Below are 26,145 nucleotides of genomic sequence, written 5' to 3'. Positions count from 1 at the left end.
ATCTGCCGCCCTGACCGGGAAAACCGAGAGGTGTGCTGCTTGCCAGGGGCTAGGATCCACGATGTGACGGAGAGACTGCCGAGACTCATCAAGCCCTCAGATCGCTACCCCTTCCTGCTTCTCCACGTGGGCACCAATGATACTGCCAAGAATGACCTTGAGCGCATCACTGCAGACTACGTGGCTCTGGGAAGAAGGATAAAGGAGTTTGAGGCGCAAGTGGTGTTCTTGTCTATCCTCCCTGTGGCAGGAAAAGGCCTGGGTAGAGACCGTCAAATCGTGGAAATCAACGAATGGCTACGCAGATGGTGTCTGAGAGAAGGGTTTGGATTCTTTGACCATGGGATGGTTTTCCAAGAAGAAGGATTGCTAGGCAGAGACGGGCTCCACCTCACGAAGAGAGGGAAGAGCATCTTTGCAAGCAGGCTGGCTAACCTAGTGAGGAGGGCTTTAAACTAGGTTCACCGGGGGAAGGAGACCAAAGCCCTGAGGTAAGTGGGGAAGTGGGATTCCAGGAGGAAGCACAAGCAGGAAACTGCAAGAGGGGAGGACTCCTGTCTCAGACCGAGAAAGCGGGACAATCAGCAAGTTATCTTAAGTGCCTATACACAAATGCAAGAAGCCTGGGGAACAAGCAGGGAGAACTAGAAGTCCTGGCACAGTCAAGGAACTATGATGTAATTGGAATAACTGAGACTTGGTGGGATAACTCACATGATTGGAGTACTGTCATGGATGGATATAAACTGTTCAGGAAGGACAGGCAGGGCAGAAAAGGTGGGGGAGTTGCGTTGTATGTAAGAGAGCAGTATGACTGCTCAGAGCTCCAGTATGAAACTGCAGAAAAACCTGAGAGTCTCTGGATTAAATTTAGAAGTATGAACAACAAGGGTGATGTCGTGGTGGGAGTCTGCTATAGATCACCAGACCAGGGGGATGAGGTGGACGAGGCTTTCTTCCGGCAACTAGCAGAAGTTGCTAGATCACAGGCCCTGGTTCTCATGGGTGACTTTAATCACCCCGATATCTGCTGGGAGAGCAATACAGCAGTGCACAGGCAATCCAGGAAGTTTCTGGAAAGTGTAGGGGACAATTTCCTGGTGCAAGTGCTGGAGGAACCAACTAGGGGAAAAGCTCTTCTTGACCTGTTGCTTATAAACAGGGAAGAAATAGTAGAGGAAGCAATAGTGGATGGGAACCTGGGAGGCAGTGACCATGAGATGGTAGAGTTCAGGATCCTGACACAAGGAAGAAAGGAAAGCAGTAGAACAGAGACCCTGGACTTCGACTCCCTCAGGGAACTGATGGGCAAGGAAAGGAGTCGAGGGAAGCTAGCTGTATTTTAAAGAAACCTTATTGAGGTTGCAGGAACAAACCATCCCGATGTGTAGGAAGAAAAGTAAATATGGCAGGCGACCAGCTTGGCTCAACAGTGAAATCCTTGCTTGTCTTAAACACAAAAAAACAGCTTACAAGAAGTGGAAGATTGGCCAAATAACCAGGGAGGAGTATAAAAGTATTGCTCAGGCATGCAGGAGTGAAATTAGGAAGGCCAAATCATGCTTGGAGTTGCAGCTAGCCGGAGATGTTAGGAGTAACAAGAAGGGTTTCTTCAGATATGTTAGCAACAAGAAGAAAGTCAAGGAAAGTATGGGCCCCTTGCTGAATGAGGGAGGGAACCTAGTGACAGAGGATGTGGAGAAAGCTAGTGTACTCAATGCTTTTTTTGCCTCTGTCTTCACAGACAAGGTCAGCTCCCAGACAGCTGCACTCTGCAGCACGGTATCGGGAGGAGGTGACCAGCTCTCTGTGGGGAAGGAAGTAGTTCGGGACTATTTAGAAAAGCTGGACGAGCACAAGTCCATGGGGCCGGATGCACTGCATCCGAGGGTGCTAAAGGAGTTGGCGATTGAGAGTGCAGAGCCATTGGCCATTATCTTTGAAAAATCATGGCGATCGGGGGAGGTCCCGGACGACTGGAAAAAAGCTAATGTAGTGCCCATCTTTAAAAAGGAAGAAGGAAGATCCAGGAACTACAGGCAGTCAGTCTCACCTCAGTCCCTGGAAAAAAAATGGAACAGGTCCTCAAGGAATCAATCATCTGAACCAAAAGGAGGAAAGTGATCAGATCAGGAAGATTCAGATTTCACCAGTCAAGCCATGCCATGCTAAACCTAATTGCCTTGCCTTGAATGAATAAGATAACCGGCTCTGTGGATGAGGGAAAGCAGTGGGACTTGCTTTTTCTGGACTTTGGCAACAGTCTCCCACAGTATTCTTGCCAGCAAGTTAAAGAGGTATGGGCTGGATGAATGGACGGTAAGTGGATAGAAAACTGGCTAGATGGTCGGGCTCAACGGGTAGTGATCATAGGTTCCATGTCTAGTTGGCAGCCGGTATCAAGTGGGGTGCCCCAAGGGTTGGTGCGAGGGGCCGGTTTTATTCAATACCTTCATTAACGATCTGGAGGATGGTGTGGACTGCACCCTTAGCAAGTTTGCAGATGACACTAAACTGGGAGGAGTGGTTGATACGCTGGAGGATAGGGATAGGATATAGAGGGACCTAGACAAATTAGAGGATTGGGCCAAAAGAAATATGATGAGGTTCAACAAGGACAAGTGCAGAGTCCTGCATTTAGGACGGAAGAATCCCATGCACTGCTACAGACTAGGGACCGAATGGCTGGGCAGCAGTTCTGCAGAAAAGGACCTAGGGGTTACGGTGGACAAAAAGCTGAATATGAGTCAACAGTGTGCCCTTGTTGCCAAGAAGGCTAATGCCATTTTGGGTTGTATAAGTAGGGGCATTTCCAGCAGATCAAGGGATGTGATCATTCCCCTCTATTCAGCACTGGTGAGGCCTCATCTGGAGTACTGTGTCCAGTTTTGGGCCCCACACTACAAGAAGGATGTGGAGAAATTGGAGAGAGTCCAGCGGAGGGCAACAAAAATGATTAGGGGGCTGGAACACATGACTTATGAGGAGAGGCTGAGGGAACTGGGATTGTTTAGCCTGCAGAAGAGAAGAATGAGGGGGGATTTGATAGCTTCTTTCAACTACCTGAAAGGGGGTTCCAAAGAGGATGGATCTAGACTGTTCAGTGGTAGAAGATGACAGAACAAGGAGTAATGGTCTCAAGTTGCAGAGTGGGAGGTTTAGGTTGGACATTAGGGAAAACTTTCTCACTAAGAGGGTGGTGAAGCACTGAAATGGGTTACCTAGGGAGGTAGTAGAATCTCCTTCCTTAGAGGTTTTTAAGGTCAGGCTTGACGAAGCCCTGGCTGGGATAATTTAGTTGGGTTTGGTCCTGCTTTGAGCAGGGGGTTGGACTAGATACCTCCTGAGGTACCTTCCAACCCTGAGATTCTATGATTCTCTTACAGCATCCAGTCAAGAAGTTCTCAGACTCATTCTTACTAAAGTTAATAGCATAGTGAAAAAAATGTGATTATGTAATTAAAGAGTGTTGCATAGTACATATGCATAAGGGGAAGAATTAAAGTTGCACAAGGAACCTTAATATAGCATTTCCTAGTTTTTAAGTACACCTCTACCCCGATATAACGCGACCCGATATATCACGAATCCGCATATAACACGGTAAAGCAGCACTCCAGGGGGGTGGGGCATGGCTGCACACTCCGGTGGTTCAAAGCAAGTTCGATATAACGCGGTTTCACCTATAACACGGTAAAAATTTTTTGGCTCTCAAGAACAGCGTTCTATCAGGGTCGAGGTGTAATTTATTTTACAACTGTAATGTTCTTATAACAGGATTTTTTAAAATTAAACATATTTAGATTCCAGATCAAGTTGTTATGGACTGGGATGTAGGCAGTCCGGCCTAGTAGTCAGAGCAGGAGTCAGGTCTAGTGGGTGGAGCAGGCACTTAGATTGGGAACAAAGCCAAAAGTCAACACCAGAATCAACTGCCAGTTACCAGAACCAGGAATTGAAGCTGATGGTCAGAGCTGAGGTCAGCTACCAAATGCCAGAGCCAGGGTCAGAAATTGGAGGCTGGGATCAGAACTAGGGCTGGTAACTGATGATTGGAGGCTAGAGGTGTAAGAGCAGGAACTGGAGGAGAGGCAAGGCTCAAGCATGGAGCAGGAACACAGTGGGAACAGGAGCGAAGGCAGGGGTCAAGCAGGAACCAGGAACAGAGCATGAATCGGGAACAGGGTGGGGTGCAGGAGGCAGGCACAAGAAGGTCCAATGCAGCCATAACAGGAAATCACCCTATTGCTTGGACAATCTTCCTATGCCTCCTTCTGGCTTAAATAACATAGTTGGGCCAATCAGTGGAGCTGGGCAATCCTCCAGTCAGGGCTCCTGTGCGTGGTGCCTGGGCTAAGACTGTCGTCCTAATAACTCCTTGGCCCATTGTGCTTCAGTAAATATTGGGTGCAGGCCAGGATGTGGCAGCTGCCTTTGGGGACTCCCAAGCCTGGGTTCAAGGCCTAGAACATCCCATGCATTCAGAGTGTTAAGGGTCTTCAAAACCAGATGAAGGTATGGTCCCTGACCGTTGGTTATCCATAGCTGTCTTATGACTAATTTAGACTTTAAATTCTTTTGCAGCAGGAAGCCATCATTTATCTGTAAAGTGCTATGATTTATAAATGCAATTTATATTATCATAATACAGAAACAGATAATTTGACTAATTTTATTCTCTCTCACTCATCCTCTTCATATGTCACTTCTGTTAGATTTTGAGCTCTTGAGGATAGGAACTGTAGATGAAATCCTGGCACTGCTGAAGTCAGTGGGAATTTAGTCTTCTCTGTACTCCTATTCTATCTCTCCCTACTTATCCAGGATCAGCCTCCTCCATTCCTTTGCACATTTTCAACAGTTGGCATAACAGCCTTCTCCTAAGCATCTCCTGCCATCTGTAACAGCCTCTCTGTGCCTCATTAGTACTTCATGTGTTTTCAGATCTCATCTTAAAACTCCTGTCTGCCTTTGCCTATGCCTGTTAGTGTCTGAGCAAAACTATAGGCAATCATGTGCCTATATTGAGTATGCTGTTACCATAGTTGCATAAGCAAATTGGGCATCAGCATGGGCAGATCATCAAATAATTAGTTTGCATAAATGTTTGCTAGTTGTGCATGCAGTCTGCATCTGAGCAAATATTTTTGCATATGGCCCCATCTTCTGGGCCCTAATTTTTCTTCCTTCCTCATTTTGGCCTTATGATTAAATGCTTTAGTTTATATACCATACAATATCTTTACATAATTGGTTTCTGCCATTTAAACCAAGTATTATCTATTATCTTGTACTTAATTCTTTAAAGTGCTTTTGGACAGCTGGACAAACACATGTACAACACTGCAAACAAATTTCAAGTAGGTTATATTGTACTTGTAAATAGAACATACTTTAAATTTCCACAAGATGGCACTGTTTCAGACCAGTGTAATATCACAAGGTGGCACATTATGTTTTGATAAGTTATTTGTAATGCTGAGTGCATAATGTCTTTCAATTTTGTGCTTGTTTGTTTGTTTGTTTTGTTAATCATCTGGAAGCAGCTTACACCTATATTCAATTTAGCTCAATCTCCTTCCCCAGGAACATGAGCTCTGTGCCTGTCTATACACAAAAGTTGTCCTGCTTTGACTATCCCAGTCCTAGTTAAAGTGGTACAGCCCCACTCCGGTGGCTACAGTTATGCTGGTATAGTGGTGCTTCTACTGGAATAGCTAGTCCCATACTGGAGGGGGAATAAGCATCTGGGTATATGGCCCCTTTATCCCAGCATCACTGCACTCATACTAAGAGTGGTACCGGTGTAAGTACATTGGTAAAAATAATCCCTGTGACCCATGCAGTTACACCAGGACAAACACTATGTGTTAGAGCAGGGAAGGGATACTCTGAGCACTTTTTGTTAGTGTAGCCCTATTGGATAGACTTAGTCCTACTCCTGGCTTTGCCACTGGCCTGCTGGGTGACCTTGGGCAAGTCAGGTCCCTGCTCTGTGCCTCAGTTTCCCCATCTGTAAAATGGGGATAACAATGGTATAAAGTACATGACAAGAGCTAGGTAGTCATATTATACTGACATAAGAGTGTCTCCATGGGATTGTACCATCTGAGTAGATGGGTTTAAATTCAGATCAACTGCAAACATTTTCCGACCATGGACCAGGACTGAGTTATAGGATGTTAAAGTGACTATTTCCCTTCTGCCCCTTGAGCTTCTGCAGGAATTATTGGCATTTCCAGAATTAGTGAAGATTCTCAGTCTGGGCTCACACTACCATCAGATGCTATTTTGGAAACCCCTGGGAGCTGCCAGAGGAGTTGGATCAGAGCAGGAGGGGAGAGAGCCAAGCTTCCCCTTTCTCCAGTGTCTCATCTCCCCTGGGAGAACCACATGGGGCAGGATTCCCACCTCTCGGGGATGAGGAAGAGAGATAACTGGGTCAGGTTCCCCAACCATCCTTTGAAGTTAGCACATTTCCCCTCAGGGATAAGGAGTATGGGGAACAAGCAGGATGAAATGGAAGTCATGGTATATGAAGAAAATTATGACTTAATTGGCATAACAGAGATTTGGTGGAACAACTTCCATGACTGGAGTACCAGCACTGAGGGATATAGCTTATTCCAAAAGGATAGGTATGGGGAAAAAAGGAGGAGGAGGTGTGCTGTGCATGAAGAACATATACGCTAGTTCTCCAGGTCCAAGGGGAAGTGAGTTGCAGACCTACTGAGTCTCTGGGTGAGGGTAACAAGGGTAAAGAACAGTAGCAATGTTATGATGGGGATCTATTATAGACCACCAAATCAGGAAGAGGAAATGGACGAGTCATTCTACAAACAGGTAACAAGATTAGCTAACATACATAAGCTAGTATTAATGGAGGATTTTAAATTTCCCTGATATCTGTTGGAAGACTATTGCAGCAAAACATAATACATCCTGCAAATTCTTAGTGTGTGTAGGGGACAGCTTTCTGATTCAGAAAGTTGAGGAAACAACTAGGGGGTTGTCCAGTTAGGATCTGGTTTTGACCAGGAGGGATGAGTTAGTTGTGAACATGAAGGTGGTCAGGAACTTGGGACTCAGAGAAATAGTAGGCAAGGTCCCATGGAAAGATCAATTAGGAACAAAAGGAGTCAGAGAGCTGACAGTGTATTCCTAGAGGCCCAACATCAAGCTATTCCGACACAGAGAAAAGAATAGACACAGGAGACCTTTGTGGCTTGCACAAGGAGCTTTTTAGCTATCTAAAACCCAAAAGGGACACATACAAGAGATGGAAGGAGGGGCATGGCACCAAAGAAGTATACACAGCAATAGTGCAAGTGTGTAGGGACAAAATCAGGAAAGCCCAGGCAAAGAATGAGTTACAGTTGGCAAGAAATGTTAGAGACAACAGGAAGGGGTTCTTAAAACATTTCAGACAAAAAAGGAAGATCAAGGGTGGTGTGGTGCCACTGCTCAATGGAGAAGGTGAGCTGGTAATGGAAGATGATAGGAAAGCCGAGTTGCTCAATGCCTACTTTGCTTCAGTCATTGCTCAAAAAATAACATGCAACAGGACAACTAGCAAAGTTACCAGAGACAATAAAGGGGAAGGGATGCAGATTGGGATAAATCAAGAAAACACCAGAGATCTTCTCATCAGTTTGAATGAATTCAGATCAGCAGGGCCTGATGCTATTCATCCAAGGGTACTGTAGAAATTAGATGAAAAAAACCCTGAGCCACTGGCAATATTTACAAATGCATGGATGACCGGAGAGGTCCCAGAATACTGGAGAAAGGTTAACGTAGAACACACCTCCTATAGTTTATGGATGCAATCTTATACTGATTGTTAACAAAGGCTAATCTCAGCAGTGACACTATGCTGTAAGGAGTGAAACTAGAGAGACTAGGACAGGGGTCGGCAACCTTTCAGAAGTGCTGTGCCGAGTCTTCATTTATTCACTCTAATTTAAGGTTTCGCGTGCCAGTAATACATTTTAACATTTTTAGAAGGTCTTTCTCTAAGTCTATAATATATAACTAAACTATTGTTGTATGTAAAGTAAATAAGGTTTTTTAAAATGTTTAAGAAGCTTCTTTTAAAATTAAATTAAAATGCAGAGCCCCCTCCCCCGGCTGGTGGCCAGGACCCAGGCAGTGTGGGTGCCGTTGAATATCAGCTTGCGTGCCACCTTCGGCACCCATGCCATAGGTTGCTTACTCCTGGACTAGGATATCACAGCTCATTTTTATATTGGCCTGGGTCATTGTAGCACATTTCTAAGCATACTGAAAGGATGTTCATTTCAGAAACTGGAGATCTAATAGGGAATGGCAGAACTGTCTGTGCTCTTAATAATAATGGATCTTCCTTTAAAGCCCACAGTGGAATAAAATCTTTACAAAGTAAAGCAGTAGCTTCTTGAACAGAGTCTCAGTGGTAAAATGTTTTGCCAGATAGCAAAATAAGACCATTTTCTGTTATTGCCATCAACCAGATGCCTGTTGAATATGAGCCAATTAGTCTCAATAAGTAAACTGGATATTAACATTTGTACTAGAGAGAGGCAAAAAGCCAACACTGGAAGATCAAAGAGAGGGGGAGCTGGAAGATGTTCAAAAATTAGCTTAGCTCAGTATGATGGAGCAATGCTGCAGTTTCATGGATAAGCAGATACAAAGTGTATGTCTTCTAGTTGATATTTTTCTGGATATGGTAAAAGAACAAGGTAGGGTTTTTTGTTTAACAGCAACAGCTTTCCTGCTAGATATAATTCTGAGAGTTTTGTTTTTTTTTATTTGGTGTGGCAGAGCTCTGACCTTGCTCCTGTGGGTCCTATGCTTCTAGGCAGTTTATGCTGCCTGAGTGGCTCACTGTGACCCTCCACGTAGCCCTTCTGTCTCTAGGGCCAGGGTTACAGTCTACTGAGCCCTTTTCATCATAGGCTGCAAGGAGGTTGGTGAGAGAACTCCCAGTCTCTGTTCAGCCTCCTGTCCTGACAGGGACCTGACTTCCCCTTCCAGGAGCTGTTCCTGTAGTTGTGGGGAACCCGGGCCCACCCTCTACTCCGGGTTCCAGCCCAGGGACCCTAATGGTAGCAGTTGTTGACAGCCAACCTTTCACTGCCAGAGTTGCTACATTTCCCTGGGCCACTTCCCCACAGCTCTCCTGCTTCTCCCTTCTTCACCCTTACCTTAGTGCTCCTTTCACGATGTTTTAGGGTGTCTTCAGTAACCAGCCGCACTTCCTCTCCTCTGACTCCCTGACTCCCCTGCCTGACTGGAGTGAGCCCTTTTTATAGTATCAGCAGGGCCTTAATTAGAGTCAGGTGGTCACATTAACTGAATGGCCTCACCTGACTCTTTACTGCTTAATTAGAGTCAGGAGTTCTCATTAGCCTGGAGCAGCCCCTGCTCTGGTCAGTCAGGGAACAGAAAATTGTTAATCCAGTGGCCAGTATATCTGCCTTCTGCTATTCTGCTGTACCTAACTGGCCTGGGTCTATCACATTGGGTAAAAAATGATTATTCCCTATCATCAGGAAAGTTGGAGACTGAGAGTGCTGCTTACTCAGACATAACAGGGTACTGCAAATATGCAGTATAATATACAATCTGTACACACAGCTTTTCCAATGAATGCACTTTGGTACTAATATTCATTGGCACCCTTGCTTCTTCCATTCTTTGCTCTAAACAGCTCTGGCATTGTACTCCAGTCTTGACCTGCAATAGCTTCTTTTTTTCTAAGTGCAGGTTTCTCCAGAGTGGCAGGCTTGACAAAATGGAACAAATTCATCCCTGCTATGTGTGTCTACCAGTTTTATAATATGGACTTCTACTCCCATTAAGCAACATTTCAGTTCTGACCCAATCAGAGGCGTGGCTACACTTGCAAATGTAGAGTGCTTTGAGTTAAACCAGCCTTCGTAGAGCGCAGTAGGGAAAGCGCTGCAGTCTGTCCACACTGACAGCTGCAAGCACACTGGCATGTCCACATTTGTGGCATTTGCAGTGGCATTGGGAGCTGTGCATTGTGGGCAGCTATCCCACAGAGCACCTCTTCCTATTCTGGTGCTGTGGCTTGTGGGAAGGAAGCGGGCATTCTGGGTCCTGTCCCAACACCATGTGCTGCATCGGTTCACATCCCAGCAATCCCTCTGCTTCTGTCCACAATTGGCGCCATCTTTCAGTGTTTTTTGTACTGCGCACTCTGTCTTCCTTTTCGGTCTGCGGGAATGGAGCTCGAACTGCTGAGGAATATGCTGACGAGTCTCGCCAGCACATCACGTTTGGCAGTCAAGTTATTCCTTAAGATCCAAAGTGACTGTGAGGACTCTGATGATATCGACTCAAGTAACACATATGACATGGATTGCTTGTGGCATTCACGGACATGCTCACCACCATGAAATGGCACTTTTGGGCTCAGGAAACAACCACTGTGTGTTGGGATCACATTGTCATGCAAGTCTGGGGTTATGAGCAGTGGCTGCAAAACTTATGGATGAGAAAAGCCACTTTCATGGGACTGTGTGATGAGCTCACCCCCCTCCCTGCGGCGCAAGGACCCGAGATTGAGAGCTGCCCTGACAGTGGAGAAATGGGTGGCTATTGCAATCTGGAAGCTGGCAACTCCAGACAGCTACTGATCGGTCGCTAACCAGTTTAGAGTGGGGAAGTCGACTGTTGGAATCGTGTTGATGCAAGTTTGCAGGGCCATTAATCGCATCCTGCTCAGAAGAACCGTGACTCTGGGTAACGTGCATGACATTGTGTCTGGCTTTGTACAAATGGGTTTCCTGAACTGCAGAGGGGTGATAGATAGGCTGCATATTCCAATTCTGGCAACAGCCCACCTAGCCTCCAAGAACGTTAACCAGAAGGGCTATTTCTCTATTGTTCTCTAGGTGCTTGTGGATCACCGTGCATGTTTCATTGACATTAACGAAGGCTGGCCCGGAAGAGTGCATGACGCACGCATCTTTTGCAACACTGGCCTTTTCAGGAAGCTGCAAGCCGGGACTTTTTTCCCAGACGAGATGATCACCGTAGGGGAAGTCGAAATGCCCACTTGGAGATCCTTGTGATCCTTGGAGACCCCACTTACCTTTTAATGCCATGGCTCATGAAACCTTACACAGGAAGCCTTGACAGCAGCAAGGAGCGGTTCAACAACAGGCAGAGCCAGTGCAGAATGACTGTGGAGTGTGCTTTTGGCCATTTAAAGGTCTGCTGGTGCTCTCTGTATGGGAACTGGACCTGGCCAATAACAGCATCCCCGCGGTTGTATCCGCATGCTGTATCCTCCATAACATTTGTGAAAGGAAGAGTAAAAGATTCACTCAGGCATGGAACTCAGAGGTTTAACACTTGGAGGCTGAATTTGAACAGCCAGAGAGCAGGGCTATTAGAGGGGCCCAGCGTGGGGCTGCAAGGATTAGGGATGCCTTGAGGGAGCAATTTGAGGCTGAAAGCCACCAGTAATGTCTGGTGCCCTGCACGGGAGTGAAGTACAGTGGTTCCAATGTTAGTAGGAATCTGTGTTTGCTATTTATGATACACTGACTTTCAGTGCCTGTTGCTTTTGTGGGCTAAGGTATCTTTTTTAATTTATGCAATAATAATGTTTTCAAAGCAAAAAATCAATTTATTAAAATAAAATGCATTTATTGAAAAGAAACACAACTGCTTGGAAAAACGAAAGGGCAAGGGGGTGAGGGTGGGGGTGGGGAACAGTACAATCACATATTTGCGTATGTCCTGTTATCATATTCAGCCTTCTTGTTTGGAGTGCTGCACTTCAGGATGGCTGTACTGTATGGTGATGGGGGCTGAGTGCAGTGGGTAAGGGTCATAGTTTTCAGGGCTGGGTGGTGAAGCTACAGGTGTTGGAGGCAGCTGGTGGCGATAAGAACCTGGATGTTGGGGGAAAGTGGGTTGGAGGTGACATGGGCACAAGGGAAAATTTTGCGACAAGGGCTGCGGGGGTGGGTGGGCACGGTAGTGCTCTGCCTGCATGGCTACGAGTGTCTGGATCAAGTCTGCTTGGCACTCCATGATGCTTATCAGCCGCTCTATGTTTTGGTTCCGGCGATCTGCATTCTGCTGGCGGAACCTCCTTTCATTCTCCTGCCACTCCTGCACTTTTTTATTTTCATTAAGGGAGTGTTGCATGATTTCATTTAGCATGTCCTCTTTGCTTCTACGTGGCCTCTTCCTGATTCTTTGCTGCCTCTTGGTCAGTGATAACACGGACGGCTGAGATCTCAAGATTGCATCTGTAAAGGCAAAATGCAACACTTAACAGAGGCAGCATTGTTCACAGAGCAATGATTCCCCCGTACTTAAGGAGTGCAAGCATAGTCTACACCATAGCATAATTTGCCCATCCCAAAGTGAGCACACATAACCCACGGGAGCCCCAAAAAGCACAGGGTCACAGGGGACTGATTCTTTCATGGCTGTACTGTCCCCTGGGTTTCTGTGCCTTGGGGAGAGCCAACAGCTGCAGGGGGCCCCTATACTGATCACTGTCCCCACATTTTCCACAGGAGTTAATCCTGGAAGATATCTCGCTCCTGAGGGTGACCTGGGAAGCAAGGGAGGGTCTTCTACTACAATGTGGCTTCTACCCTGTCCCATATGCAGCTTGCCTTTGTGCAGCAATGGTCTCCCTCGCCCCACACGGCACAGTGGTGTGGACATGTTAGCCTGACTGGGACAAGGACCACAGTGGCTCTCCCACGAAACTTGTGCAAGTGCATTGCCCAAGTTCTGGCCAAGACCTTTGAAGAGATCACTGAGGCTGATTTACCGTGATATGAGAGCGCACATCAATGCCCTATTCCACATCTAGGCATGCATGCAGCCCTAATCCTCCTCGCCCCAAGAGCCTGCACCGAATAACTTCCTTCCCAAAATAAAAGACACTTACCGGGAACCTCCTCTGGTGTTTGTCCTTCCCCAAGCACTGGCCGCCGTGACTGGCTACCTGCCTCCTGGCTTGAGAACAGCTCCTGGCTGCATGTATCTAGGGATGCCAGGGTGTCTTCCTCCTCCTCCTCAGAACCCTCACTCCTGCTTTGCTGCTCCTCCTCCTCCTCCTGCCTTATTGGACTGGGCTCTGAAGTGTCCATGTTGGTACTCTGAGTGGAGGTGGGGTCACCCCCAGGTATCATGTCCAGCTCTTTGTAAAAATGGCAGGTTGCAGGGGAAGCACCTGAGCGGCTGTTTGCCTCGCGGGCTTTGTGGTAGGCATTCTGCAGCTCCTTCACTTTAACCCTGCACTGCAGAGCGTCCCAGTCATGGCCACTTTCCATCATGTCCCTTGATATCTGCCTGAAGGTATTGTAATTCCTACGGCTGGAGTGCAGCTGGGACTGGACATCTCCCCCCCGCCCCCAAACACTGAGGAGGTCCAGCACCTCGCCATTGCTCCATACTGGGGATTGCTTGGCACGTGGAGGCATGGTCCCCTGGAAAGATTCGCTGAGAGCGCTCCACGCCTGGCTGAGCAAATAGGAAAGGGATTTTCAAAATTCCCAGGGAATTTAAAGGGCAGGTCTGACGGTTGGTCACCTGAGGGCAGGGCAGCAGAGTTCAAACTGATGACCAAAGTGGCTAGAACAAGTATTGTGGGACACTTATGGAGGCTGATCAGACTGCATTAACAGACCAGGGCATCCACACTGGTGCTACAGCACTCCAGCAGGGGTGCATCAAACGTTATTCTACTCGCTGAGGTGGAGTACAAGGAGCGCTCTAGCCGTGGAATCAGAGCGCTGCTCGTGCCTTACCAGTGTGGACAGGTCGTGAGTTATAGCTCACTGGGCTGCTTTAATGTGCTCTAACTCGCAAGTGTAGCCATGCCCTAAGAATAGAGGACTAGTGCTGGTTTTCTTTCACTGATTTTGATAGCATAGTATTCCCCATAACACAAAAGTTGAGTATAACTGCTTCATTGTAGAGAGAATACCTCCTTGACATATCTGATATGTGCTGAACCTAAGCAAGGAGAGTGCCAATTTACCTCCCCAACTCTGGGCCTCTATATTACAGCATCTGATGCCATTGACAATGGACCTCCTACTGTTACACTTCAGATAATGATGGAAAGGCACTGGAATATTTGCCATCCTTCCTTTGAGAATACTCATAGAGGTGGTGGGGAACTACCCCTCTCCCTCCAGAATATTCCCCTGAGGAGTCCCATGGGGCTCCATCACATCTACCATCCTTTTTAAAATTGGGGGAAATTCTGAGACCACATGGTCTCAAACACCAGTCATTGTCTTCTTTCGTATGGCTTGAGTAGATAGCAATGACTACAAACTTATATCTAGGTTTAATAGCCAGCACATTGCCACAGCAGTGAGCTGGTGAATGTCCTTCACACCCCCAGCGAAAGAACGAAGGGGGACACTCAGATATGATGTGCTCGATCGTTGGTGCCTGGTGACCACAGCCACATAGAGGTATTTGCCTCATTTTACATTTAAAGAGGGTTTGTCCACATCCCATGAGATGTCCTGATGTGATTCAATCTGCACCAGTCTTTCCAACATAAATCAAAACTTAGTGGTTCCTTGGTAGGGTCAATGGTGAGTTGTTTGTTTTGAATAGTTGAAATGTTCCAGGTGACTCTCCATTGAGCCTCAGTGTCGAAGTTGGGTGTAAGGATCTTGATGTGGTTCCATAGAGCATTGTGGGATTTTAATTTTGTATTTGCCAGGTTCTGCAGGTCATCGTGCAATAGGATCCTTGCGTTTGCATTGGCATAGTTAAGAAAGCGAGATGTCTGAGCAGCTCTTGTAATCTGTGGAGGCTGGATGTGCGATAGGACCAGGAGCCAGTTGACTGGAGTTGATTTGAGCATCCTTGACACTATGCGCATAGCATTATTGAGTTGAGTGTCAAGGAGTTTAGTGCGACTGCTGTGAGACCACAGTGGTGCACAATATTCAGCTGCAGAATATACTAAGGCAATTGTTGCAGTTCATAGGGTCTGTGGACTGGAGCCCCATGATGTTCCAGCCAATTGTCTGATAAGCATGACACGAGACCTGACATCGCGAGTGTTCTTGAGGTGTTGTCAAAAGGTCAGACTCCAGTCTAGTGTAGTGCCAAAATACTTTAGGTTAGCTTCATGGCTGACACTCTCACTACAGAACTGCATATCAAGTTTAGTATTATCCATTTTATTGTTCAGATGGAAAGTGGTTACCGTGGGTTTTTTGGGTTAGGCCTAAGTTTCCAGCATTGGACATAATCAGCCATTGTGCTAAGATCTTGTGTTAGGGTGCAGCTGATGGTATGAAGGCTTGTATGCTGAACAGTTAGGGCAGTGTCACCCGCATACATGAACTTCCTTGACTCCATCACTGGTATATCCATGATGTGTAGATTAAAAAGTATAAGGACCAGGACAGAGCCCTGAGGGATGCTCAGCAAAGGTGACAGCAAATGCTGTCACCTCTCATCTTCTTTCTAACAGCAGGATGCCAACAGACAAGATTACATGCCAGGAGGTCCAGCGGGAATTCCACAAGAACCAACAATGCTCAGAGGAATCCCCACTCTCCTCTCCATATTCTGTCAAGGAGATCAACGTTGCACTGTCGGAAACCAAAAGCCAGATAGCTGCAGGGCCTGATGGCATTCCTCCAGAGTTTCTCAAGAACCTGGGGAGATGGGGACAGGATTGGCTGCTGGTGCTTTTTACTGCTGTGCATAGAACTGGAGAAGTGCCAACAAGCTGGCAGCTGGCGACAGGCAACAGTGGTTGCCCTACTGAAGCCTGGGAAATTCCAAAAGGATGCAGCCAGCTACTGCTCCATCTCTCTCCTCTCAACCACCAGCAAGCTCATGGAATGGGCGCTGCACCACTGTCCGACTGATATTATTAAAGACATCCTCCCAGCGGAGCAGGCCGGATTTTTCCTGAAGAGGAACAGCTGTGACCAACTAGCTTCACTTACCGGCCACATTGAGGCAGGATTCCCATGTAAATTGAAGATAGGAATTGCCCTTGTTGAACTATTCTCGGCATATGACACCATCTGGAGACAGGGCCTCCTCCTCAAGATCTTCTGTATCATTCACTGCCAGCAAACAATCCGCCTCTTGCCGGTGATGACCAGCTTTAAGGTACACCTCAATGGCCACATCAGTAGACCAAACACCAGTAACAGGTAGACAATAGCCCGTTGTGTATCTCTTAACTCCAATGCAATTAGCACTTCCCTGATGATCAGTTTGCCTAGTCAAGATCAGCATCTGGATGAAAAGCAGTTGACTGAAGTTGAACCCAAGCAAGTTAACATTAGTGGGAAGAAGAAAACAATGTCACTTTGCTTTCTGCAGCCAAAGGGTCCTCTTGGAGTGATCATTTCTGCGACAGCTGCAAAAATATTTTCTTCCATTTATAACTATCATCCCGTTTTAAAATCAGTAAACATGGCCACAGTGACCCTGTCTTTGTCCTCCAGGTAGAACTATTACAACTCTCTGTTCCTAGGTCTGAGTACAGTAACAGTAAAAAAAGCTTATTTTAGTCCAGAATGCAGGCACCTACTTTCTCAGTAACACCACCCTCCAAGATCACTTACTCTAGAGCACTGCTCACTATACTCGCTCTGGCTCACCACTGAATGGTCAAATTCAGGATCACTACTTCAAATTTATTAAGATTTGTATTCTTTAAATGTAGTCATGTTTCTGGCTTAGTAACTAGAGCTATTTAAAATGTAGTAGTGATGAATGAGGAAAATTCAGGAAAGGGGGGAAAGAGAAGGTAAAGTAAAAATATCTGTGATTTTGCAAAATCCTATTTTGTACTTAAAATTTCAAACCAAAACAATGCTGTGAGCCTTGAATTGTGTTTTCTGTTTTGTTTTCTTTAATTAGTTTCCATAGAAATGTTCTGCTAATGAATATTCTGATATGCTTCTAATTATACTCACACTGCAAGGCTTTGCTTCTGCCACAGCAGCTGCTTTTTGCAAAATAGCTTGTAGCAAGGAAATCAGAAACAACCCCTGGAAAAGAAACTTCAGGCATCTAACAAAACATGTTTTAAAAATCAGCCAAACACTTAATTTCAGAAAACAAAATCTTAACAATGTGGTTACTTTTTGGAAAGTTGATATAAAATCCCATCAGCCCTCTTTAAGAAGAAAAAAATCAGGTTTTCCTCAGTATGTGTTTTCCAGGAGAATTGCTCAAAAAAATCTAAAACTAAAGCTTGACAATTTTAAATTAGAAATAAGGCCTTGTCTACATTAGAAAGGATTTGCCAGTATAGCTATACCAACAAACCTGCCTAGTAGAGAGACAGCTTATACTGGCAAAAACATTCTTTTGCTGGCATTGTTAGACCAGTTCTCTAACCAAAGTAAGCCATCCCCGCAAAAAGACATTTTTTGCTAGTGTAACTGCATCTATGCTAGGGCTTTTGCCAGGATAGCCATGTTTTATTTTATAATTGGAGATATACCAATCTCCTAGAACTGGAAGGGACCTTGAAAGGTCATCGAGTCCAGCCCCCTGCCTTCACTAGCAGGACCAATTTTTGTCCCAGATCCCTAAGTGGCCTCCTCAAGGATTGAACTCACAACCCTGGGTTTAGCAGGCCAATGCTCAAACCACTGAGCTTCATAAAGAAATAATAGAATTTCTTTCAAATTATAAGACCAACAAGGCCTGCAAGTTCCTGGAATTTATGAATGATGTCTCCTTTATGTCACAGGTAGGTTTTCTGTACGATAGTACTGGTCACTTGAATTCCCACTTGCAGCTCCAAGCCGTGCAAGCAGTGTTGAGAATCTGTTTGAAAAAGTGTCTTTCAGACAGACTTAATAGGAAAGATTTGCACTTTCCCACATTGCGTATTGTTGCTACACATGAAACTTTGATGGAAACAATGCAAGAATTCCTAAACAACCTGATTGACAATTTAAAAAGTGATTTGAGAATTTTACAATTCCAAAGGATTTGCTTTTATTTGTTCATGATCTGTGTGTTGTCTCTGGTGATGGATCTTGCTTCTGAAGCAAAGAACATTCTTGATTCAGTTGATGAAGGTGCTTTTCAATTAGAAATTGTAAGGCTCCAGAGTTCAGATGTATTGAAGGCAACATTTTGAGAAATGGGACTTTGTGATTTCTGGATTCAATGTGCTGGCCAGTTTCAGAATAGCCAGAATCTAGCCATCTATCTTTTAATGATGTTTGGATCAACATACCTCTGTAAATCTGGGTTTTCCACCATGAACAGTATAAAAAACAACAACACAGCAATCACCTGACAGATGAACATCTTCACCAATGGATGCGCCTTGCCCAGACCACTTGCAAACCACTCTTCACAAAGCTTGCCAGAGAGCATCCATGTCACCTCTCCCATTAGAGATTGCCAGAAACATAGGTAATGTTGATTTATAAACTTTGTTAAAAGATGCAACATAAGTATTAGAGTTTCTATCAAGGTCTTTATTTATTGGCAGCTGAAGGTATGTTGGGGTTTTTTTTTTGTTTGTTTGGTTTTTAATTTTGTCAACCTTCTGCACAGATGACCTGCCTGTTTGGTCATAAAATTTTCAAATCGGCCCACGGGTAGATCTAATTGAGTATCACTGCCTAAAGTGTAGGGACTGCATTTCTGCCTGGCCTTTTTGCAAACTGTGCAAAGGGGAAAAGGTTCCTCACATTATTCCCCAAAATCCTACATATTGGTAAAGGTATGACAGACCCAGGCCCTGTAATAATATTCTATGCATCCGAAGAAGTGGGCTATAGCCCACAAAAGCTTATGCTCAAATAAATTTGTTAGTCTCTAAGGTGCCACAAATAATCCTGTTCTTTTTGTGGATGCAGACTAACACAGCTGCTACTCTGAAACTTAGTATTTACTGGGATTAGTAACAAGTAATAAAGTGCAACTCAAAAATTTTCACATCTGATTTCTTTGGACTTTAACCTCTATCAAATTTCAGAATAAAAAAAATGATTACTTTTATTATGTTTGTAAATCTAAATGTTTATAAATAGCAATGCAAACATTATACTTCAACATACCCAAGTAGCAGAACAGTTACTTTTTTCCATCTCCCATCAAAAGCTTGGGAAAATGGATGTGTGTTTTCAAAGTCTCACTTTTCATGTTTTTTTTGCACAAAATCTTCATTGTCATATACTGTTGAGCCAATTTCAACTTTACTGAACAGCAAAACTCACAATATATCTGTTGGTTCCTTTGAGACCATTATAAATATTTATCAATTTTAGCTTTGAAAGGTTTTGATCTGAAACAAAATTCACAGGTAAGGTAAGGGCAATGTGCAGGGCTATTGGGGAAGAGGTCACCTTTCTTTTTCTTGTTGATGAATTGAAAGGTAGGTTGACGCTCTGGGGGTTCAGAGTTTATATATAACTCTGTAGGTTCATAGTATTTAAACATTAACCACTAATGTTAATTGGATTGGATTGGGCTTCAACCATCTGTTCTGACATTCAGCATGACGAATTTCTGTCAATTCCTGCAGTTCAGTGGGTTTTACCAGGTTAACGAGCATCTAGAAATCTCACTCATGACCACATTCAAATACAAGTTGCTTGCCAAGATCATATGGATATATCTCACTTAAGCAATTCCCTGCCCGTGCAGGGGCCTTGGGCATTGGTTTGCATCAATCCCTCCATTCTCTGCCTGTGGCACACGATAGCTTAGTTTTCCAAGGGTTGTAATATTATGGTCTACCTTGGTGGTTGAGTTTAGTGGGTGGGTGGTGTTGGTGGCCAGGGATTTGCATGAAGGGAAAATGTCACATTTCCCCTGGTTTTCTCTTTCCCCTTTTGCAGATAACAACCAAGCAGTTCTTTTTGGCTGTATATTTGGAATTCTTGGCTTTGTAATACTTGTGCTTCTAATCTTCCTGCTGTGCAGAAAGCAGAAGAGGTAAGGAATCATTCTAGTAAGTTGTTACAGATATCTGAGCAATTGAGAGAGGAAAGGATTTTTAGTCAGAATCTTTTAATTTCTTTGGGGTATTTTGTCTTATGTACCTAAAAAGTGTCAGTTCTAAACAGACGTGGTGACACCCAAGTAATACATTTTTTAGGTGGTGCTACAATTTGTCACATGGTTCCATAATTTATCATGCACCCTTAACCATTTCTCTTCCTCTCTAGTCACTAATCCATCAACTTTGGGCATGCTTCTGATTCTCTTATTTAAAAAATCCAGTAGAGTTGATTAGGAAACAATCAGCTTTCTCTGTAGGGTTGTCAAGATGTCTGGAGTAGTTCACAAGTATGAGTGCCAACATCAAGGGCAGACTGTCAAGAAGCAGGGAACCCCAAATTGGTTGAGAGCGCTATACTTAGATTTAATCAACCAAGTAAAAAGTGTGAACTCCTCAAGCACTATAGCATCCTAATTGTGGAGTCACAGACAGTCCCCTTGGGTACTCCATCTGTCTTGCCACCCAGGCAAATTCACCTTTCTGATAAATGGTCCTTTACACCAAAAATCACAACAATATTCAGGTTACTCCCAGCCCCAAAGGACCAGTCACTTACCCCAAGTTAATCGCACCTTAGACCTCACACCAAAGATAATGCTTGTAGCCAGTCCTATAACTAAAGATTTAGTAACTAAGAAGAAGAAAAGAGAGCTATTTACAAAGTTAAGCCAGGTAAAAACACACACAAATGAATTACAGTCTTAAGTTCCAAAAGGTGATAGAAGCTGCTGAGATATACAAGCTTTCTATGTCCTCTAGCGCTAACTCAGCTTTGGGATCCCTTGCTTATTCTTAGAAATATTGCCCTCTCCCAGAATGCAAACTGATGGGACAAGTGTTTGCGCCTGTCTCCTCTTCATGAGGGGGTGGATGTAATCAACCAAGTCTTTGTCCTTTGATGTTTCACAATGGCTCATTTGGTTTCAGTGGGCCTTCTTCTGTGCAGGACCATCACTTTACATTAATTAATGCTTCTTTCCTGTTTGAGTTGCACAGTTACAGAGGTTTGCAATGCAGTCAATATAACTTTATACAATGGGATACAGATGTTATAAATGAGATCAATACATGCAGCATCCTACAAGCATTTAAACAAATCTAAACACATTCTTACAAACTTACATCTATTTTAGCAATGCTAGCACACAGCTGGTTTCCAGCTGTGCCTTTGTTAGTATTCAGTGAAGCCTAGGGGCCTTGGCTTGAGCTGGCACCTGGGCAGCCAGCCTCACAATAGTCTTTGAACCATCCTCTGGAATTTAACAGAGAATTGTATACCTGCTATAGAAACCTATAGGGTAATTTAAAAGTCCTACAGAAAGGTAATCATTTGCTTTTAAATTCCATAGCTTTTTAAGAGAGAGATGTAATATATATCTGCAGAGAAGATTAAAATATCTTATGTATACATGAGCCTGCAAAAGGTTTTTTTCTTTTCCACCAAGTATGGAATTTTCCCAAAAAAAGTTACATTAGCAAACTTCAAAGTTGGAATACTTAATGTATTGAAAAGCTATTTTAGCCTACAATTAAAGGTCTTTGTGACTTCTTCTGGTCCCTGTACATGTGGATTCATTTTGACTATGGCATCTGGCTTTACATGCAGAGAGATCTAAAAAATAATATAATGAAACTTAAAATTCTCTATGGCTCCTTTTCTGAAAAGACAGTTGCCATTACTGAATTTATAAGAAGTGAGATAGGAAAACATAAATGGCAGTAGTACTCAATGAAACCCCAGAGACCACCAATGCTCTACCCATCACTGAAAATACAAACCAATTGATTCTGTCACCCAAAATCAACTAATTCTGGCTCTCCCCAGAACACAAACCCATTTAAATTTTCCTCCTACAAAACATACTTATTTAACGTTGCCTCCTACAATTAACACAGAATCCCCATACACAGCCCTCATGCACAATTGATGCAGATTCCCATAGAATCCAGATACTTACCACAATTATTACAATGTCCTCACACATAGAATCATGTAGAGAATTCATGGAGAGCCCTCTTCATCACCCCCACATTTCTCAGAGTCCATATACATAACAGATTCCCACAGGGAGAAACCATCACAATTAATATATTCTCCCCTCCCAGGCCTGGGAGGCACAGCAGCACTGGGAGATGTTCACACATCCCCACCCTCCCCCCAAGACTGGTTAGGGAGCTGAGGATGGAAAACCACCAGCTAACCATCAGCACATGGTCTGCCAGTAGAATTGATGAGGTGGGACAAACTGATGGATCACAAAGTGTAGATAGGGCATGAGAGCCCATACTGGCTGTTTCTGAGCCCTGCATTTAAACTAATTTGTGATTTTTTTTTCCCCACATAATATGAGGCATATACATAGCACATGATGTTCTGTTAGCTTTTGTTCAAAACATATTTGTAAAATGAGAAAGTTACACAGTTCATAACTTCAAACTTCCAATAAAGCCTTCATAGCCCAACCACCATCATATATTCTGTTGATCTGTATATGCTACATGTTGCTGCATTTGTATTTTACAAATGTTTTAGGGAATTTAGAAAAAAATATATAGTATTAGGACTCTTTGAAGCCCATGGGATCCTGCATGGTCCTAGAGGTCTGCACTAGTCGAGCTTGAGGCAAGGTGAGGGCCTGTCTGTGTAGCTGTAAAGCTATTTGCACTAGAAAAGCCATTTTAGATTATCTAGTTTATCCCTGGGGAGTTATGAAAGATTGCTATCTACAGTGTATTCTCCAGTATAGTTTTGAATATGCCAAGTTATGTTTTATAGTATTGTACATGAGACGAGATAGAATACACAGTGTCTGCAGAACTCTGGCACTGAGATAGTTAAATAAAAGACTGACAAGGATCTGACCTTGGTGTTTTCAGCTAGGACCAGGCACTTACATGTACACACCATTGCTTGTTGTGAATGTGACAAGAGAAAATTGGATGTGAAGCCTTTTGGTTCTTTGATTTTTCTTCTAGTTTTTAAGCTGTTAGGGTTCACATTTTCAAGCTTTTCTACATTACCACAAAGGCTTGAAACTTAGGTGCAGATTCACAAAGATATTTAACTGCTTAAATCCCAGATTTAGGCCACTAAATTTTGAGTTTAGACACCTAAATCCCAGTTTTGGCTCCACTGTGATCCACCAGACTTCTGCCGAACCCAGTAGGAGTCTAAATTCACGTAGTGCCTAATTTTTCAAGGTAAAGGTTCCCTAGGCATCTGTTTTTCTGCCTCTCAGCATGTGTGCTGTAGCCTCCCTCTAGAAATTTGCATGTCTGTCTCTTACTTAAGCCCCAGAGCAATTCCCCGTAGGCGCTTTAACCACTGGACTACAGAGTCAGTCTCTCTCTCTCTCTCTCTCTCTCACTATATAAGTATTTATCCACAATGGAACAGTCATTGAGCATGAGTGAGAGAGAATGAGAAGGATATTGATAAACTGGAGAGAATTTAGAGAAGAGCCATGAGAATGATTACAGGATTGGAAAAATGCCTTATATACTCAAGTATCAGATTCAGATGCAAGTCATCTGCTTATATACTCAAGGAAGTCAATCTATTCAGTTTAAAGAAAAGGTTACGGGTTACTTGATCACAGTTTATAAGTACCTACATGGGAACAAACATTTGATAATGAGCTCTTCAATCTAACAGACAAAGGTTTAACAAATTCCACTCACTGGATGTCAGTTTCAGACTGGAAATAAGAAGCAATTTTTTAAGGGAGGGCAATTTACCATTGAAACTATTTACCAAGAGCTGTGGGGAATTCTCCATCACTGGAAATTTTAAAATCAAGATTGGATGTTTTTCTAAAAGATCTGTTTTAGTTCAAACAGGAATTACAGTAACTCCTCAAAGTCGTCCCGGTTAACGTTGTTTTGTTGTTACATTGCTGATCAACTAGGGAACATGCTCGTTTAAAGTTGTGCAATGCTCCCTTCTAACGTCGTTTGGCAGCCTCCTGCTTTGTCCACTGCTTGCAGAAAGAGTGGCCGTTGGAGCTAGATGGTGGGGGCTTGGAATCAGGGTGGACCAGCAGCCCCCCCCCCATCAGCTCCCCTAAGTTCCCTGTGCGGTAGCTGCCCAGCAGGCTATCAGTTGAAGGGTGGTTCAGCTGTCCCTCCCCCCACTGCAATGTGCTGCTCCTGCCCTCTGCCTTGGAGCTGCTCTGGGGAGCCTCCTGCTTGCTGTGCAGGGGGAGGGGGAAGAGGGGTGCTAATGTCAGGGAGTCCCCCTCCCCTCCTATACCCATCTCCATAGAGCGGGGGAGGGGGGCATGACAGGGCTCAGGATGGAGGGAGCTTGCTGGCAGCAGCTGCTGTCTCAACTTGCTGATCTACTTTAAAAAGACAGAGTACTTAGAGTGGGGTCAGCGTACTTAAAGGAAGGGTGACCAGATGCCCTGTTTTTAAAGGGACAGTCCCATTTTGGGGGACTTTTTCCTATATAGGCACCTATTACCCCCTCACCACCTATCCCATTTTTTCACAGCCCCCCCTTCTCTCTCTCTGTCACACACACACACACACACACACACACACACACACACACACACACACACACACACACACACACACACACACACACACACACACACACACACACACTGTGTCTATCTGTCTCTGCCATGCTGTCTCCCCTCCCTCCATTTATTCTGCCTTGTAGAGAGAGGCTACATTTCCTGAATAGGTTATTTATTGTGAATTATTTGCGCAGCTCTAGTAATTGGGAATGCATAATAGGGGGATGAATGACTATCCTTCAATGGGCTATGCATTGAAATTAAACAGCATCAGGAGTTCTTCTAAAATTGATACAGAATGTTACATTTCCATCTAATTCAGTCCAGTTGCCAATGTGCTTAACCATTTCATGTGGGGGTTTTTTATGGCTCTTTAACACCCATCTCCAACATTAGTTTCATCTGCTATTTTGTCTTTTTTTCCAGACAAAATAATTGGAATCAAAAACTCAACCAAAATCCTGGGGTTTCAACTACATCAGAAAAAGAATTAGTGCAACTTCAAAGGATAGGAAGTTTGTAATCAGAATACAACAGAAGCACAGCAAGATGACTGCAGCAAGCATAGCTTTCTCTACACCAACCTAGAATATAACTTTTGCCATGGAAGATTTCTGCTGTATTCTAATGGTCAATTTCTGCCTTCATTTACATCTGTTCAGCTGAGATGCCAGAGAGAGGAATAAGTGGTGCAGATTTGACTTTTGTATGTCAGGTGCAAGAAATAATGGTTCTAGGCATCAGCCTCAGTTTGTGGTTTGGCTTCCTATTTCAGTCATTTCTCTCCAAGTAGAAACATGAGGTTGAGAAAGCTACAGCCCCTTCTGTTCTTGGACCTTCTCTGAAAGTCACTTTGCTTTCTCAAACTTGTTTAACTTCTAGTATTTGGGGACTTCACATTCATTCTTCCTTTTTTTCTTCTTCTTTTAGGCTGTTACTGGAGAGAAATGAGAGCAGTCCTTTACACACATTGTACCAGAGAAGCAGTCCCCTCAGGCAGACCTCTCCCTTTACAGACTGACCCATAGCCAAGCCACCATACTGTACAGACATCCCTCCCTGTCTCCTTGATCATTTTAACGTCAACCACAAGCTCTTTTTACAGTAAGATTGTAACATGAAAAAGTAGCCCAACCTGAAATAACCTTTCATGTCTTGGGCTTCCCTTTCTCATCTAGGTGAAGGGGTATGTTGCTTTCCCTTCACTTAAGATTCAGTTCTTAAAAATAATGTCACTGCTGTTTTGTTTTAAAGGAATAAATCCATGGCTCTTCACTGTCCCCTAATCATAGAATCATAGAACTTAAGATCAGAAGGGACCATTATGATCATCTAGTCTGACCTCCCGCAAGATGCAGGCCACAAAAGCTGACCCACCCACTCCTGAAATAATTCTCTCCCTTGAACTCAGCTGTTGAAGTCCCCAAATCCTGATTTAAAGACTTCAAGTAGCAGATAATCCTCCAGCAAGCGACCCCTGCCCCATGCTGCGGAGGAAGGCGAAAAACCTCCAGGGCCACTGCCAATCTACCCTGGAGGAAAATTCCTTCCTGACCCCAAATATGGTGATCAGCTGAACCCCGAGCATGCGGGCAAGACTCT

The 26,145-nt window shown here is 44.2% G+C and overlaps 1 protein-coding gene across 10 annotated transcripts in view; it reads left to right on the top strand.

Annotated features, from left to right (window-relative positions):
* Positions 1–25,932, top strand: part of LOC120387653 (sushi domain-containing protein 2-like) — a 67,842-nt gene extending 41,910 nt beyond the window's left edge. For 9 of the 10 annotated variants that reach the window (XM_039508606.1, XM_039508602.1, XM_039508600.1 and 6 more), the window contains 2 exons: positions 19,854–19,950; positions 24,970–25,932. In XM_039508606.1, the coding sequence (XP_039364540.1) occupies positions 19,854–19,950; positions 24,970–25,066 (194 nt within the window). In that variant the 3' untranslated portion in view covers positions 25,067–25,932. Of the gene's footprint in view, positions 1–19,853; positions 19,951–24,969 lie in introns of those variants that run through there. The other variant, XM_039508604.1, reaches the window with a different exon arrangement.
* Positions 25,933–26,145: the final 213 nt, after the last annotated feature.

This window comes from Mauremys reevesii, linkage group 21 (assembly GCF_016161935.1).
Source record: "Mauremys reevesii isolate NIE-2019 linkage group 21, ASM1616193v1, whole genome shotgun sequence".
In the NCBI taxonomy this organism is placed as follows: Eukaryota; Metazoa; Chordata; order Testudines; family Geoemydidae; genus Mauremys; species Mauremys reevesii.
The sequence above is the reverse complement of the archived record's forward strand: the minus strand, read 5'-3'. Positions and strand labels throughout refer to the sequence as shown.